Source organism: Montipora foliosa, chromosome 9 (genome assembly GCF_036669935.1).
Source record: "Montipora foliosa isolate CH-2021 chromosome 9, ASM3666993v2, whole genome shotgun sequence".
Lineage (NCBI taxonomy): Eukaryota > Metazoa > Cnidaria > Anthozoa > Scleractinia > Acroporidae > Montipora > Montipora foliosa.
In genome coordinates, this window is record NC_090877.1 from 18986321 (window position 1) to 19001358 (window position 15038).

The window sequence follows — 15038 nt, forward strand, 5'->3', positions numbered from 1 at the left end:
TTGTTTGTTGACCAAATCAAATTCCTCGCAATTTATGTCACTTCTCTTGTTGTGCAATTCATGTATTCAAGGCCTGCGCATCGAATGTCAAGCTCGATAATTTCAATTCAAGACAATCTCGACCCCAGAGCTCTTCTCTTGACTGAGGGAGAGAAGAGCTCGGGGGAACCTTGAAGCAAAGTGTCTTCTCATTGGTTATCGTGAAGAACAATCAAAAGCCTCTGTAATTGGTGCATTAATGTTAGCACGAGAAGTAAGCAGGCGCCGTAAGGTTCAAATAGCCAATTTTTCACCATTAGAACCCTACGGCGCATGTTCTCCCGCATAGAGTTTCCCAGAGCCTTGGATTGATCAGAGGCTCTGGTGACGAGAATGAATTCAAGATTGCTTGTTTTATAAATCAAGAAGGGAGAGAATAGCTTTTGATCAATTCTATTTTCGAGGGGGACTGAACACCTGTGGCAAAATGATTAAACGCGAGTAAATCTGAGCGAGACAGTGGCCGCTGAAAGTATCGAGGATCTTGGTCTACAGGCGAATGTTTCACTCAGCCCAAGCACAGGAATACTCGTTCCTCGCATGTCGCTATAACTTCACCCAGTTCCCGACAACAAGCAGTTTGAGTAACCAACATAATCCACCAGAAAATTATGGCTACAAAAAGTGACAACAGGAGACATTAGGGAGTTTAAGAAACCAAGAAGGCTACGGCGACGAAAACGTTACTTCAAACTATTAGCTTGAGCTATCCTAAGTGCTAAGTGTTTCAAGGCGTTTCCATCTTGTTTATTTTGTATAAGATAGGCGAAGTATTCGATAGAATCGTACGAACGGATTTGAAAAAAAGAGAAAGAACTGTTTGTTGTCCATGTTGTCGTCAAAACCCGAAAATTGGTCATTTCACGTTGTTGTTTTGATGAGTACGAGAGAGAAATGCATTGCAAAAATGCGTGCCGCACGTGCAGCATGATAATTTCTTCTTCTTTTAGGGCCTGTTTAATTTATAAGAGGCGAGCCAGCCCTGTTAGACGGGCTGGCCCGGTAAAAGGGATGAAGTGTTTATATGGACGATTTCAGCCAGGTTTACCGGGATGAATTTTAGGAATTTGTTTACGTGTCTAGCTTGTAACCGTCAAAGTCACGCATGGGGTACCTGGTGAATTTTCTTGCTTTGACGTTCGAAACGAAAGGTTCATTTTAGCGCTAGCAAGTACGGAATGGCATTTTAAAACAAAAGATGCAAAAATAATCCTGTGATTATGCAAATCCGACTACGTTTTCAAGGCAACCCACACGTCATGAGAATTTTTCATCCCAGCAAACTGGGCTGGACCGTTTATGGGAGAATTTTTCAGCTTGGCTTGCCGAGATCTCCGTAGCTCAGACCGAGATCTCGGCAAGTGGGTCAGCCCGCCTTCTGATATAAACGAACCGAAATTTTACTAAATAAAAACAGGCATGAGCCGAGATCTTGGCAAAGGGGGCTAGCCGGACTGGCCCGCCTCATATATTAAAACAGATGATATTACTGTTTTTCGGTCTTGTCGTTGCCGTAGCAGTCGTGATTTCTTAAACTCCCTATTGGAACGATAAACGGGTTGCCCGCCATTACTGGTGCAGCCCCCCTCGAAAATAGAATTGATCAAAAGCTATTCTCTCCCTCCTTGATTTATAAAAGAAGCATCTTGAATTGAAATTTTGAATACATGAATTGCATAACAAGAGAAGTGACATAAATTGCGAGGAATTTGATTTGGTCAACAAACAAACTGATGCTAATTGTTGTCAACTTGAGTGTTAATTGTGCAAGTTGTTTTATTTTTTAGCGGACTTGATATTTTGTCACGTACGGCGTAGCATACTCCTGCGAAGGACAGTTGCAGCAGAACTCAAGTAAATGTCTCGGTTTCGGAGTGAGTCTTGGTGCTCAACTATTGTGAGGGAAATGAGTTTGATTTGCATAAGAATACGCAACTCATTTCCATTTGAATGGTTGTGCACCAGGACTCGCTTTGAAATTGAGGCATGCAGCAATTCGGAAATGGGCTATTAAGGCATGGGTTGGACCCAAATTATTGCACAAAAGAGTAAGGGGTGGTCTAACTTTTAAAGGTTTAGTAATAACAACCTAGGACTTCCGCAGACTACTAACGTCACAAAAGTTTTTATATTGATGTGGATTACGTATGCAAATGAGGTCATGTAACTTGTTACGGCCACAAAACTCAAAATAAAAAATGGCAACCGTTTATGCTAGAATTTATTTCACTTCGCTATTATTAGATTAAACAAAATGGTAAAAGAAAACGAACTTTGCTTGGCCTTTGTTAAATATGTCTTTAGTTTTGGAAATATACGGTATTTTGTACTAGTGCCCAGTCCCCTGTGGAAAAAAAATTTTTTTTCGGACATTTAAAATTATCTTGAAATGTCCAAGCACAAAAATGATGTACTCAATAGTGTTAACATCATAAAGGTAAATCCAGCCACCAGAAAATAATAAAAGTGTTGCCGTTTAGCTGAGAAGATTTTTGTGCTAAAAATGACTTTAACATGTCACGTGATAATATATCATTCTATAGAGCGGTTAAGGTTTCACATCTTATTGCTGTTAACAATGCCCCAAAGTTATTTCGTGTTATATAAAATGGATCAACAGTTAGACCACCCCCTCACTTATTTTCATAAAACAGATCTGGGCCCAGACCTCAATTAACCCGAGAAATTTGGCAGTTTATTGCAGTTTGAAGACCTGCTTGGAAACAACAGAGTGTCGCGACTCTAGTGGTGGCATAACTGTAGCAATTTAAATGGAGGCATACCGCAGGTTACCCGTCTAGGGCCGATGTTGTCGGCGGTTATGTCTAATGACCTCCACCAATACAGGCTCCGGCGCGCAAAATACGTGGACGATCTCACTGCTATCGAAATTATTCCCAGGAACGCGCCATCCGGCCTATCATCCATTGTCTCGCAGGTTCAATCATTTGCTTCAAGCAGTAACATGTGTCTCAATCCAGTAAATTCAAGGTTTTGGCGGTTGACTTTTTACCCTATACTAGTTTTCAGTGTCCTCCTATTGCCACGGGCGGTTCCTCTTTGGAAGAGGTTGAGTCATTCAAATTTCATGGCGTCCTTGTTCCTCACCACTTGAAGTGGGAGGCTCAATGCGACTCTATAGTGAAAAAAGCCAACCACCGCCTCTATGCTCAATCGTCCGATGAACACTTGAGTACGCTAGCCTATTATATGCCAACCTGCTGCGATATGTCTCTGACTCGTTAGAGAGGATACAAGAGCGCACAATGGCCATAATTTATCCAGAGAAGGGTTATAATGAGGCCCTAGTTAATACCAACATAGTCACACTACAAGAGCACAGAATAGACGCGTGCGAGCGGTTCATATCTGGCCTAACACCACAGAATCCTTTATATCAACTTGTGTTAGACCGTATCGATGCGGCTGCTTCCTCTTATCAGTTGATATAAAACGAATTCCAGCGTTGACACTGATTTAAAAAGTTTTTAAAAAGTAAAACGTTTCGATCACTTCCGTGACCTTCATCAGTTACTTATGCAGATATGACTAACGATGGTAAAATAGGCAAGTAAGTGACGAATAAGCATAACGCTTGTGCCAAAAAATGTTCTAAAAATTCTTGAGATTGAGGTACACAAGTGGAAACTCAACGTGCTCGTTGATTGAGTTCTCTTCGTTATTAGAATACCGCGCTTCCAAAAACAACCGCTGGTTCCATTGGGGACAGATGTCAAACAAAGTCCCAAAGTCCGTGCAACGGCGCGTTTGTGTTGAACAAACTTTGACTTTGCTAGATCGAGCCACCTCTATTCCGTGCACGGACGAAGAAAAGACCGCCGAGTTTCAGCGTTTAACCGCAACGCTTAAAGCCAATGACTATCCGGCACGGTTTATTGACAGTTGTAAACCCCGTAAACCACGCGAAAGACAGGGGGAGCACGCGTAATTTGGTCGTACTTCCCTACGCTAAAGGCGCCTCTGAGAAAATTTCAAGAGTGCTAAACCAACACAACATCAAAGTGGCGCACAAACCCGTGCGTACCGTCGGCTCCTTTTTTTAGAAGACCGAAAGATCAACCAAAGAAAGAGGACACAAGAGGCACTGTTTACAAGATCGAATGCAATGATTGCGCTGCAGTGCCGTTCATCGGCCAGACGTCACGCGCCTAAAAAACCAAAACCAAAGAACATTCTAAAGCCGCCGCGTGTTTCGACAGAAACTCTCAACTAGCCCAATATTCCAAAAAACTGGCCACAGCTTTGATTTTGAAAACGTGTCAGTTCTTCACATCTGTCCCCAGTGGAACCAGCGGTTGTTTTTGGAAGCGTGGTATTCTAATAAGGAAGAGAACTCGCTCAACCAGCACGTTGAGTTTCCATGTGTGTGCCTGAATCTCAGAATCTCAGAATTTTTAGAACACTTTTTGGCGCACGCGTTATGCATATTTGTCACCTACTTGCCTATTTTACCAACGTTATACATATTTCCATAAGTAACTGATGAAGGTCACGGAAGTGATCGAAACGTTTTACTTTTTACAAACTTTTTAAATCAATGTCAACGCTGCAATTTCGTTTTAAGTTAATCGGCTTGCGAACAATCTGGCCCAGATCTATAAAGTGAAAGGAAAGTAAAATAGCCCTTCTTTTCAAAATTAGTCATACTGTATTAGAAGCCTGAAGCACAGTGGAGGCGCCCTCTTAGCAGAACCAGGAGGTGATGGAGAGACAATTTACTGAATATCCTTCGACATTGCTGCATTGTCCATTCCTGAGATCCAGGAAATAACTCAGGAATGGGAGTAACGTAACGAAATGTTGTAGCCGCAGCAAAGTCACCCGAGTTGTAATATGCTTCTTCTGATGATGATGATGATATTTTGGGATATAAATGCTTCAAGTAACAGCGGTGGCATTCTAAAATTGCGGCATGTTTATTCCGGGGGTAGCGGTAGAGGGTGGGGGTGAGGGGTGATTAGGTTTGGGTTAGGGTTTAACCTTATTAACCTAATCACCCCTCACCAACTAACCCCTACCCCCCACCAGTGCGAAGTGCGATGATCACGTTTCTCAATTTCGTTTAATACAGTTACTTACGTAAGTAGTGTTTATGGCCATGTAAGTAAATAATATCAAAAAAGGAATTGCTATATCAAAAACTATTATTTACTTTTCGGTAACATCTCATGAAAATCTTTCAGAAATTTATCTAGTTTAGCTGGATTTTGAATCCTAGAGAGGCCAACATGAATCCTCTCAGTAATGAGAGCTTCATTTTATTTAGTTTATCGTAAGGCCGTGTGTTAATATCATTGCGAATTATCAGCCAAAGGAAATAAATAAGTAAAGTTTGACATTTGGGTTGACTGTGTGAAATGTGAATTTAGGTGCTTGTCATCATATATTATATAAACAATTGCTTTCGTCCAATTTTTTAACGTGAATTGTCACAATAGAAAGTTCCTCTTCAAAGAGTGTTTTTCAGCGGGTTTTATTCGTCCATCCATCCATTTATTCATCAGTGAATCCGTCTGCTCATTCCGACGTCCTTCTTTCTAATTTTCAGTTGCTAGTTCGTTCCTTGGTAAATTCATTCATTCATTCATTCGTATTTCTTTTGGTCGACTACAAGCCAAATTGAAGTGAAAGGGATGCGGACTGAAACTTATCTCTCGAATTGTACCAGTGAGGAATCGTTTCATTCTAGCAAATAACGCCTCACTTTCCCCCACCCTCCCCTTCCTATTGTTTCCATCCACGAGCACTTTTCTGTCACCAGGCCCCAGTTGTTCACAGGCTGGAAAACTATATCCAGGGGATAAGTCGCTATCAAGAGTGTGAGATATACCTCGCGTTAAACATTGACACTGGTTTTAGAAGACGCCTAGGTTTAATTTTTCGCGAGCAAATACCTAAATCTTTGCACACTGATTGCAACTGTTAGATAGTCATTACCCACCGGATAAAGTTATTCGGCCTTTTAACAAATCAGGGGGCCTGGGTTAAAGTTGGTGCCGCAGGCTCGCTACTCTTTTTAAGAAAAACCAAATACAAAAGCTTGGCGTTAGAAATATTTATTGAAAAATGCAACATCAACCTCAATTTAGGACACAGTCTTCGGCCTGCTATCATTTCGTACTGATTTGCTAATCCGACACCCTCTCAGAAGTTGAAACATGATGCTGCTTTGTTACTGGGACCGAGGAACTTCTTCGATCATCAAACGAGACACTGAATTCCATCCAGTGACACCATCAGAGTTACCATAATTATTGCAATTTCCGATGTTGATCCCAACACGGATTTTGCCCTTGTGGATGTTCTCGCAGTAGCCCTCTATTGACCCAGGTTTGTGTTCATCATAGCCGACTCCTTTTCTCACCCACAGCACCACATCAACAGGCATTGGGCCACTGCATTCTGCACCGTTGAAGGTAATGAACCATCGCTTACAACAGTTGTCACAGTACAAGTAGAAATTGCCTTGGTAAACAACACGGAGAGCTGTGTTATCTGTGGTTTTTGTAAACAGACAATCCTAAAAAAACAACGAAAATACCTGAAATCGTGGAGCTAGTTACACAACCTAATATTTCTTGTATTAGAGACGAAGTTTTGGAAGAATGGGTGGACCACTTTTTCAGCTGCATTTCTGTAATTAAGAACTGATATTTTACTCCCAGGGGGGGGAACTAACACACCAAAACTGCATGTGTCTTGCGTGACAATCCTTCAGGTCTCATGTTGTCCTTGAAAAGTTATGTTGGATAGTGCTGCTAACCTAGGACATCAACGCATAAAATATCTTTTTAAAAAATTTTCCTTTTATAACCCTTAAAATAAGGTTTAGTTTGTAAAGTTTGGAATAAATAGTGAATGTCGGTTGAAAGTTCAGCTGAAAACGGAGGACCTCGCGAAAAAAAACCGTGCATCAGACAAAAGAAAGTCACTCAAATCTTCCCCGGACGCATCAGGCTGAGCGATGTGCATGCTTCTTTATATCATTCACTTCCAAAACCTAAAAATGCATATACGTATGATTCGAACTTAGGCCAATACCGATGCTAATTTTGTGACATAACATTCGAGCCAGTCTTCTTCTTGCTTAACTGGTGTGTAGTGATTCTCTGATTCTCGGTCCAATAGAAAGGCCTTCTTCCTTTTGCTTTTTAGCTTGAAATAAGTTTTACCTCATGTAATGATGGGAAAAAAACGATGTAATTCCCAGAAACTAGACAATGATTTTTTTTAAAAAATGGGCAATTAGCATTACTATAACTCTTGAGGATTCATTTGATGAGGTTGTGTAGACCTCTTTCATAAATGGCTACCACCTGTACTGCCCTCATTTTGAAACAAATATTCTTTTAAAATTGGCTCGTCACAGCGAGGCTAAAAAGACTTATTAGCATAGAAACAGAACAACATTTTATTTGGTCGCCATTATGAAGGAGGTCTGTGGCTTTTCAAATCCAGCAAACCTTTATTAGGCCGATATCGCGATGGTCGCCACTTCTCCACACGCACTGCTTCCAGTTTCTATGATCAGCATCTTTTCCACTCGTTCCCGCTTCTCCCTTCAGACCAGGTTGCCCCGAAGGTCCTGCCACTCCCTTTTCTCCTTTGGCGCCATCGCGGCCTGGTAACCCATTGTGCCCATTCACTCCATTTCGTCCTGGAAGACCCGGCGAGCCATTAGGGCACTTAGATTGAACCTGCAGTGTGAAGGGTGATTAGTAGGGAAGCGTAGCTATATAGAACCTCTTGTAAAGTTTATATCCTGTAATATACTTACTACCTCTTTTGCTTTTACATTCAAATCAGGTCAAGTGTAACTTCAATTCATGTCTATATATATTATTCAAAAACTCCAGCGGAGATAATAAATGGTTAAATTTGAACATAATTTTGTTTGGAAATTGCCCTTGAGACTTGTGAGACATAGAAAACAGAACTGAGCCGTGAGGTTTTCCCATAAAGCCTCGTAGCCATGCCTGAATATTGATATATCGAACAAAGCCTATAGAGTGTTTTCACTCACGTGATCAGTAACCTTGTTTTTCCACCGAGACAAAAGAAAACGTTCGCAAGATAATGGAGCTCGATTCCCGGATGATTAATTGGGGACACCAACATGGCCGCCATCAGGTCACGTGAAAACACTATTCCAGCTGAGATAATAAATCAGATATGACCGATTCTAACCAGAAATATTATTTTCATGAAATCCTGCATGTTTCATGCTTGGAATAGATGACGCTTTATTTTCAAAGGTTCCACATTTTTAACGGTAGCTTGCCACTGAATGCCAGTTCGTTTACTATGGTTATCCTATTATTACTGAACTGGTTCACTGACTCTAAAATAACTGATGCTTTAAAAAAATCATGCGGGTAGGCTTGAAGTACAAGCTATCCAGTTTCGGTTGTTGAGTCTTTGCTTTTCGTAATTTGGGTAGCAAATTAGTGACACTGATCATTTCTTAGGAGAGCTTTCGTCTTTGTTGATTTAACTCCAACCTCACAAGGTTTAACTTTATGTCAATTCTTTACTGAATCATTGCTTACTTCTTGGCAGATATTACATTTACCCCTGTAAATACAACAACGTTAAACCATCCTTAACTCAACTAAAACCTAACTCAGGCTACCCATGTAATTTGGGTAAGGTCACAGTGAGATCTCTCGTGTGCGGTGGCTTTTTATCTGTTGCATTTGTTTGAGTATCATGAAGGGGCATAATGGAAACTGGTTTTTACCTTTTTTTGGACTGTGAAAGTGGGACATACATACTGCACTGGGTCTGGCATTTATCCTCTAGGAAAGGAATAAGCATTTCGAAAATGGGGTTTCGAATCTTTCGAGGTCTCCGACTCTATTATTTGACACAACTTCTCAAATGAGGTTATTTTTTATGTAAAGTTCTGTATCAGTAGACCTCAGTAGTCACTTAGACCAAGTTTGTAGACTACCAGGCTCCGCAAGGTCAGCGGTTTATTGGCGAATACCGATGGAATGACATGCCCAAAAGGCATCAGTCGGCACTTGCATCAGTTTCCAAACAATCACTAGGATTTGATAATTGAGATTTGGACTACAAATTTCCTCCTTGTTTTTGTATTCCAAACATACGGGTCAAGAGCTGACTAAATTCCACCAGGACAATTACGCGGATTCAGTTTTTCCTTAATGGATTTTTTGTTTAATATGAATACATGATGCAGCAGATAACCTAGTAACCTTTGTGGCTGTCTTAGTTGGTGTTTATAGAAGAATCCGCCTTACAAGAAGGGGTTTCTCTCTACTAATTAAAACATTCATTAATCAGTAGGTAGTTTTGGGGAATAGTGTGTGTGTGGATGGTGAGTTGAGGGAAAATCATAGACAAAAGTTATGGTTAGTCTGTAAAATGAGGGGGAGATGTTCACAAAGCAAACTCTCAACCCCACAATAAAGTTAACGAAAGAAACAAACTCTGTGTGAAATTAAAATTGTAATCCCAAAAACAGTCAGATAGTACATATACGAAAAACTAAATCACGTAGGAGGGATTAATAAATATTTGACCATGAAAATTATTCGTTCTTAAAAATGGGAATAATAAAGATGAAAAAATCTTTATACTAAAATCTTCGTTCTTAAAAAATATATGGAAAGAACTAAAGAAATCCCATGGAATATGAAACACCAGTTCCACGAGGCAAACCCAAAAATCCCAAGGATAAAGACAAGCTGACTGCGACACCATTAGGCTCGTAAATGGCTGCGAATCTTCAGGGGCAGAGCGCAACCGAGCAAGGGGGTTTCTAGTCCAGCGCTGGACCTCCACCCGACCCCCCCGTGCCGAGCCAAGAAAGGAAAAAGAGAAGAACAACAAGCCACAACTCTGGACAAAAACTAAGACTAAAATCCATGGACAGACTAACACGACCAAGGCTTCCAAGTCGATTAACTAAAACTAGAAAGTAACTCTTACCAAAAACACAACTCATCATGTGTATCATGGACGTTCTGAAGCAAAATTATAGTTTAATTAAAAAATAAAATAAAGAAAAAAAGGATTCCTGGTTACTTACATGGAAGAAAAAGCTGGCAAAAATTTCCCTTTGCTCCAAAATTTTGCGATGTACCCTGCAAACGTCAGCCTTGCTTGCGACAAGAGAATTCAAATATGACCCAAACTGTACACATGGCCTTGGTACGAGATGTGGGAAAGAGTAGATCTGGGAACCAGTATGACAATACATGGATCCTGGAATGCCCAAAGCAATTTAAAATACTAGTACGAAATTGAAGGCTAAAAAAGGCAATGACCCAGAAAAAATTGGAAGCATAAGTGAGATTGCATAGCTTCTGAAGCAGCTATCAAGGTACGAGAAGCAGCTAACGTTAATTGCAGGTGCTCTCATCTTGATGAGTTTGTGTTTTTCGCTCTTCGTGCAATATGGAACGAATCGTTTTTCCCTTAAGGAAGTCTTTTCATGTGTACTCTACCTGTGTAATTTTGTGCGATGAATGAATTGATATAAGAGTCATTTGATTTATCGCTGGAGCACTGACTGGGGTCACTTCAGGTGAAACTAAAAAGAACATTTACAAAAACAATTTTTTCAGTATTTCTGTGTAAGTGGGTGGTAGTTGAAGACTGTTAAGCTCACATGAGCGTCCATGGTCCATCGAATCTGAGGTTATCCCGGTTACCATAACACTGAAGACTATTTAGTATTTAGCCTTACCCCCGGACGAGACAGCCAGGGCTATGTCCCTGGAACGGGAATTCTGCACGCTTTATGGCATTCTGAGCACTGCCTTCAAAAACACTTTAGAATCATTACAACGCTTGAATCAAATCATTATCTGCATGCCCATAAACGAGATACCCATACCAAAAATCAGTCTACACTGATTTAGTTTTGTTTCCGTGTCAAGGCTCAAGAATTAATTAGAAGCTATTAGAAGACAAAATTAGATACTTGAAGTTAATTTACGACACGTTTTTCGCTCGCTGTCTTTCGGTTTCGTAGCTAAAACGAGCCAACCAATTGAGGACTCACTTTGTCCTTAAATCTTACTTTTGAAGTAGACGGCGAATTTTGACCATCTGCTAGTAGCAACAATAGAAACATAACCACGGGAATCGATCTCTCCATCTCAATGGTGGAAACTGATGGTGACCTAAACCTCAAGTTCTCATTCACAGAATTTATAGTTGGAGACCGGCTCAAATCAAATTCTCCGTGTGGTGTTGATTTGGATGAGTCAGTAATTTAGACTAATTAGACTAATTATTATGATCTTAAGACTTCAAGTTCTCAATCATAGAATTTTATAGCTTTATAAATTCTTCGGCGTTGATTTGGATGAGTCAGTAAGTTACACTGACGAGAATTTTCGTGTTCTGTTTGAGTTCAGTTCCGGTAAGGAAGCTGTCAGTTACCTTTAGAATTACGATGCAACTCTGCGAAATTTCGAACGCATTGTTTGTGAAAAAAATGTTTAAAAACTTGATTTTCCAAACCAATTTCGCAGATTTTAGTTAAGTCTTACAATGGAGACACCCGACACTTGATATTTGATTGTACATTTTTTTAGTGACTATAGAATGTGGGCTCGTCCTTTTGACAAGAGTATTTAATGTTTTTACACTTACAAAATGCTAGGCATGTAACACTATACATCATAAGAAGAAAAAAGAAGACGAAAAAATTACAAAAAATGTCAAGTGTTCACGGTTCAAGTGTCCTAACTGTAATGAAATCCCTCTGGTTTTCAAAGCTAATAAATTAAATGTTTACATTTTGCATAATACAACTACAAATTTACAATCATGCTTGTACAGCGTATTGGCCTTATTAACAATGTTAGTTTGAATTTTTGGATTTGCGATCCATTGGCAAAAACCACCAGGGCAAGTCTGATTGACGTATAGAGGATTGGAATATATACTATCTTAACTGAGACAATATTTAGAAAGGTACTGCATTTCGCCAAAATGGTCAGGGTTTTGCGTGGCCACTTTTCTTCTCCGCTAACCAGGTTCTCTATTCTCGCGCTTTCAGACGAAAAAAAATCCATCTACAAATTAAAATCAAGGCAGATGCAATTACCGTATACATATATATCCAAACATTCCAAAAAAACCAAAACAGAAACTGTTTAAGAAACCGCCCTACTTTAAGCCAATACTAGAAATCTGAAAGGTATAGGAATGGACATATTATAGTCTAAACAAAAATTGAAAAAAAAAAGTGTTACCTTGGTATGGAAAAAGACAGTTCGAACTAATAATGGTTTCGGCAAAACAAAACGAAAGCGCCTTTTTTTTTTCTTTTGCTAACTCTTTAAGTGGAGGAACCTAGCCGATAGCCAACAAATAGAGGTCTACGTTGGTAAATGGAAGGATATTAACTCTTCTTTCTTTTTCTTTAGAGTGAATGAAAAGATTTTTGTCGATTAACTTATATACATTGTTAAAGAAAACTGAACTAAACAATGTCGTGATGAGCGCATGAAACTGATTTTCTGACTCTTGTCAGTGGATGGCAGGAAGAACAGATTGGGAGATTTTCTGGAATCGTAGCAATAAAACAAATTGTTATATCTGCCCATAAACGAGATGTCCGTACCTTAAGTCTGTCTGCACTTTTGTCTGCACAAAAGTTGATACCTAGAATTAATTTACGACACGTTTTGCGCTCGCTGTCTTTCGGTTTGGTAGCTAGAACGAGCCAACCAATTGAGGACTCTTTTTGTCACCAAATCTTACCTTTGAAGTAGATGGCGAGTTTTGACCATCTGCTGGCAGCAACAATAGAAACAGAACCACGGCGGTCGATCGCATCATGTCGATGGGGAAACTGATGATAGCCTGAGCCTCAAGTTCTCGATCATAAAATTTTATAGCTGGAGAAAGAATCAAATAAATTCTTAGGCGTTGATTTGGATGAGTCAGTAAGTTACAGTGACGGGAATTTTCGTGTTTTGTTTGGACTTCCGGTAAGGAAGCTGTCAGTTCCCTTTAGAATTGTAATGCAACTCTGTGGAACGTTCGGACGCAGTTTTTTATAACAAAAAAAGATGTTGAAGAACTTGACTGCGGGCCTCGGTAAAGACTTTCCAAAATAATTTTGCAGATTTTTAGTGAAGTGTTAATGAAACCCTTCTGGTTTTTCGAGCTAGTAATTTACATCTTGCGTAATTTTCTATTTATCTCCAGTAACACTGAAGGTTGGCTTACATTTTTGGATTTACAATCTAATGGAAAAAACCATCAGAGCAAGGCTGATTGAGGTATAAAGGAATATCTAGGCTAATCTTAAGTGAGACAATATTTTGAAACGTACTTCCTTTTTCCATCTGGGTTTTGCATGGCAGCTGCTCTTCGTCGCTTCCCAGAGTATGAGTTTCAAGATGATGTCAGTACACTGCTCTGTTCTCACATTTCCGGCGAAACAAAATCACCGAAGAAAACAAATACAACTGTTTCGTATCTCTTAAAAGTACACCCAAACATTCCGTAAAATCGATAACAGAAACTGTTAAAAAACCATCCTACTTGGAAAATACTAGAACTCTGAAAGGGAGGAATGGATACGTTAACCTAAAAAAATATTAAAAAGTGTGTCACCTGCATTAAACTAATATTTGCTTTCACTTTTACTTTGATTCGAGTGACCTATTCTCGTCTGTGAATATCAATTTATGTCACAAACAATATAAAATCGATATTATATATGTTTGCTTTAATAGTTATCGATACTCAAACTAAAGACTCCCCACGAAAACTGTCAGATTGGTTATGGTCAGAAAACGAGACAGTGCAATTTCAGGCGAAAATCTGGCGTCATAAAACGGCGACGTGTTTAATAACAACAAAAAAATTAATCAAAATTAAATTTGCATATAAGTGACGATAGGGAACTGGCAACTGTAACATCTCAAACAGTACAAAAAAGAGCCTTGCTATTGTAATCACTCGGCGACAATTGAACCCTTCCTATGTGACAAAAATTGTACCTGTAACCCAGGCATGAAACTTCACTTCGCGTTGTTCGGCACAAGTAAATCTCTCTGGTCTGGCTCATTCCAGATACAGCAAAAGATAGCCTACAAATCTTTGATCCGGAATTTCAACAAATATGTCCTCGAGGTTAAAAGCCCAATCAAAACAACAGAGCTATGACATTGCTATTGTTTTACTTTATATACGCCAATAAACTCGCATCACGCTGGAATTTTTTATTCCGCGTTTCGCCGTGAAAATATGACACTTTTTGCGGGAAATATCGTTGTAAAAATAAATATACTCGGGAAAGCTTTGACTCAAGGAATAAGAGTAGATAGACGCTCCATTTAATGGGCTAAAATAAATAATGGAAACAAACAACATCACAAACCAAAACTAGCAACAAGTAATGGAGGGGGGGGGGGGGGGGTAATGAATACAGCACTATCACATTAGGATGGTCGTAGGACTGACTAAGTATTTAAATTAGATAATCCTTAGGAGGACGATTTACACTATGATCGTCATTGGCAAACGTCGAACACACATTTTTCCATTAGGATACAGAACAAGGCCCAGGACGGGAAAAGAAAGCCGAAGGAAAACGAGGAAGTAGCTGCCTTTAGTTCGGTTTATATATCGCAACCTTCAGAAACTCACGATGTATCGTTTATGAGGAATCTGCACACCAAGGGCTCACTTCCTCCTAAAATGAACGCAAAAAAAAAAAAACCAAAAACAAAAACAACAAAACAAAGAATACACAAAATGTAAAGAAATAATGATCGTTGTCATCGTCATGGAGAAGATGCTGAGAGAGACTGTAAAGTTATTTCAAGACAAGAAGGAAGCAGCAGAGGCAGTACCAGCGCTAGCGATGCAGAAGACAGTACTAACGAACAGTGGAATTTTACTGAGAAAGATATCATCTGTGCAAGTGGAATCAATAGGGAGTTTAAGAAACCACGACGGCTACGGCGACGAGAACGTCA

General features: G+C 39.7%; 2 protein-coding genes across 4 annotated transcripts in view; both read right to left on the reverse strand.

Moving 5' to 3' along the window:
- Nucleotides 1-6114: 6114 nt before the first annotated feature.
- Nucleotides 6115-15031, reverse strand: LOC137971111 (collagen triple helix repeat-containing protein 1-like). Of its 3 annotated transcripts, none has more exons than XM_068817837.1 (4): nt 14707-15031; nt 12808-12944; nt 7524-7757; nt 6115-6580 (listed from the first exon to the last, which is right to left on the reverse strand). In XM_068817837.1, the coding sequence occupies exons 2-4, from the start codon at nt 12883-12885 to the stop codon at nt 6233-6235; spliced, it is 660 nt and encodes a 219-aa protein (XP_068673938.1). In that variant the 5' UTR covers nt 12886-12944; nt 14707-15031; the 3' UTR covers nt 6115-6232. The 3 variants fall into 3 exon arrangements, with proteins under 3 accessions (XP_068673938.1, XP_068673940.1, XP_068673937.1); XM_068817839.1 differs by lacking the exon at nt 14707-15031 and adding an exon at nt 14058-14230; XM_068817836.1 differs by lacking the exon at nt 14707-15031 and adding an exon at nt 13385-13993.
- Nucleotides 14711-15038, reverse strand: part of LOC137971107 (uncharacterized) — a 12307-nt gene continuing 11979 nt past the window's right edge. Inside the window, exon 5 of the mRNA XM_068817830.1 lies at nt 14711-14752. Coding sequence (XP_068673931.1) covers nt 14743-14752 — 10 coding nt within the window. The 3' untranslated portion in view covers nt 14711-14742. The remainder of the gene's footprint in view (nt 14753-15038) is intronic.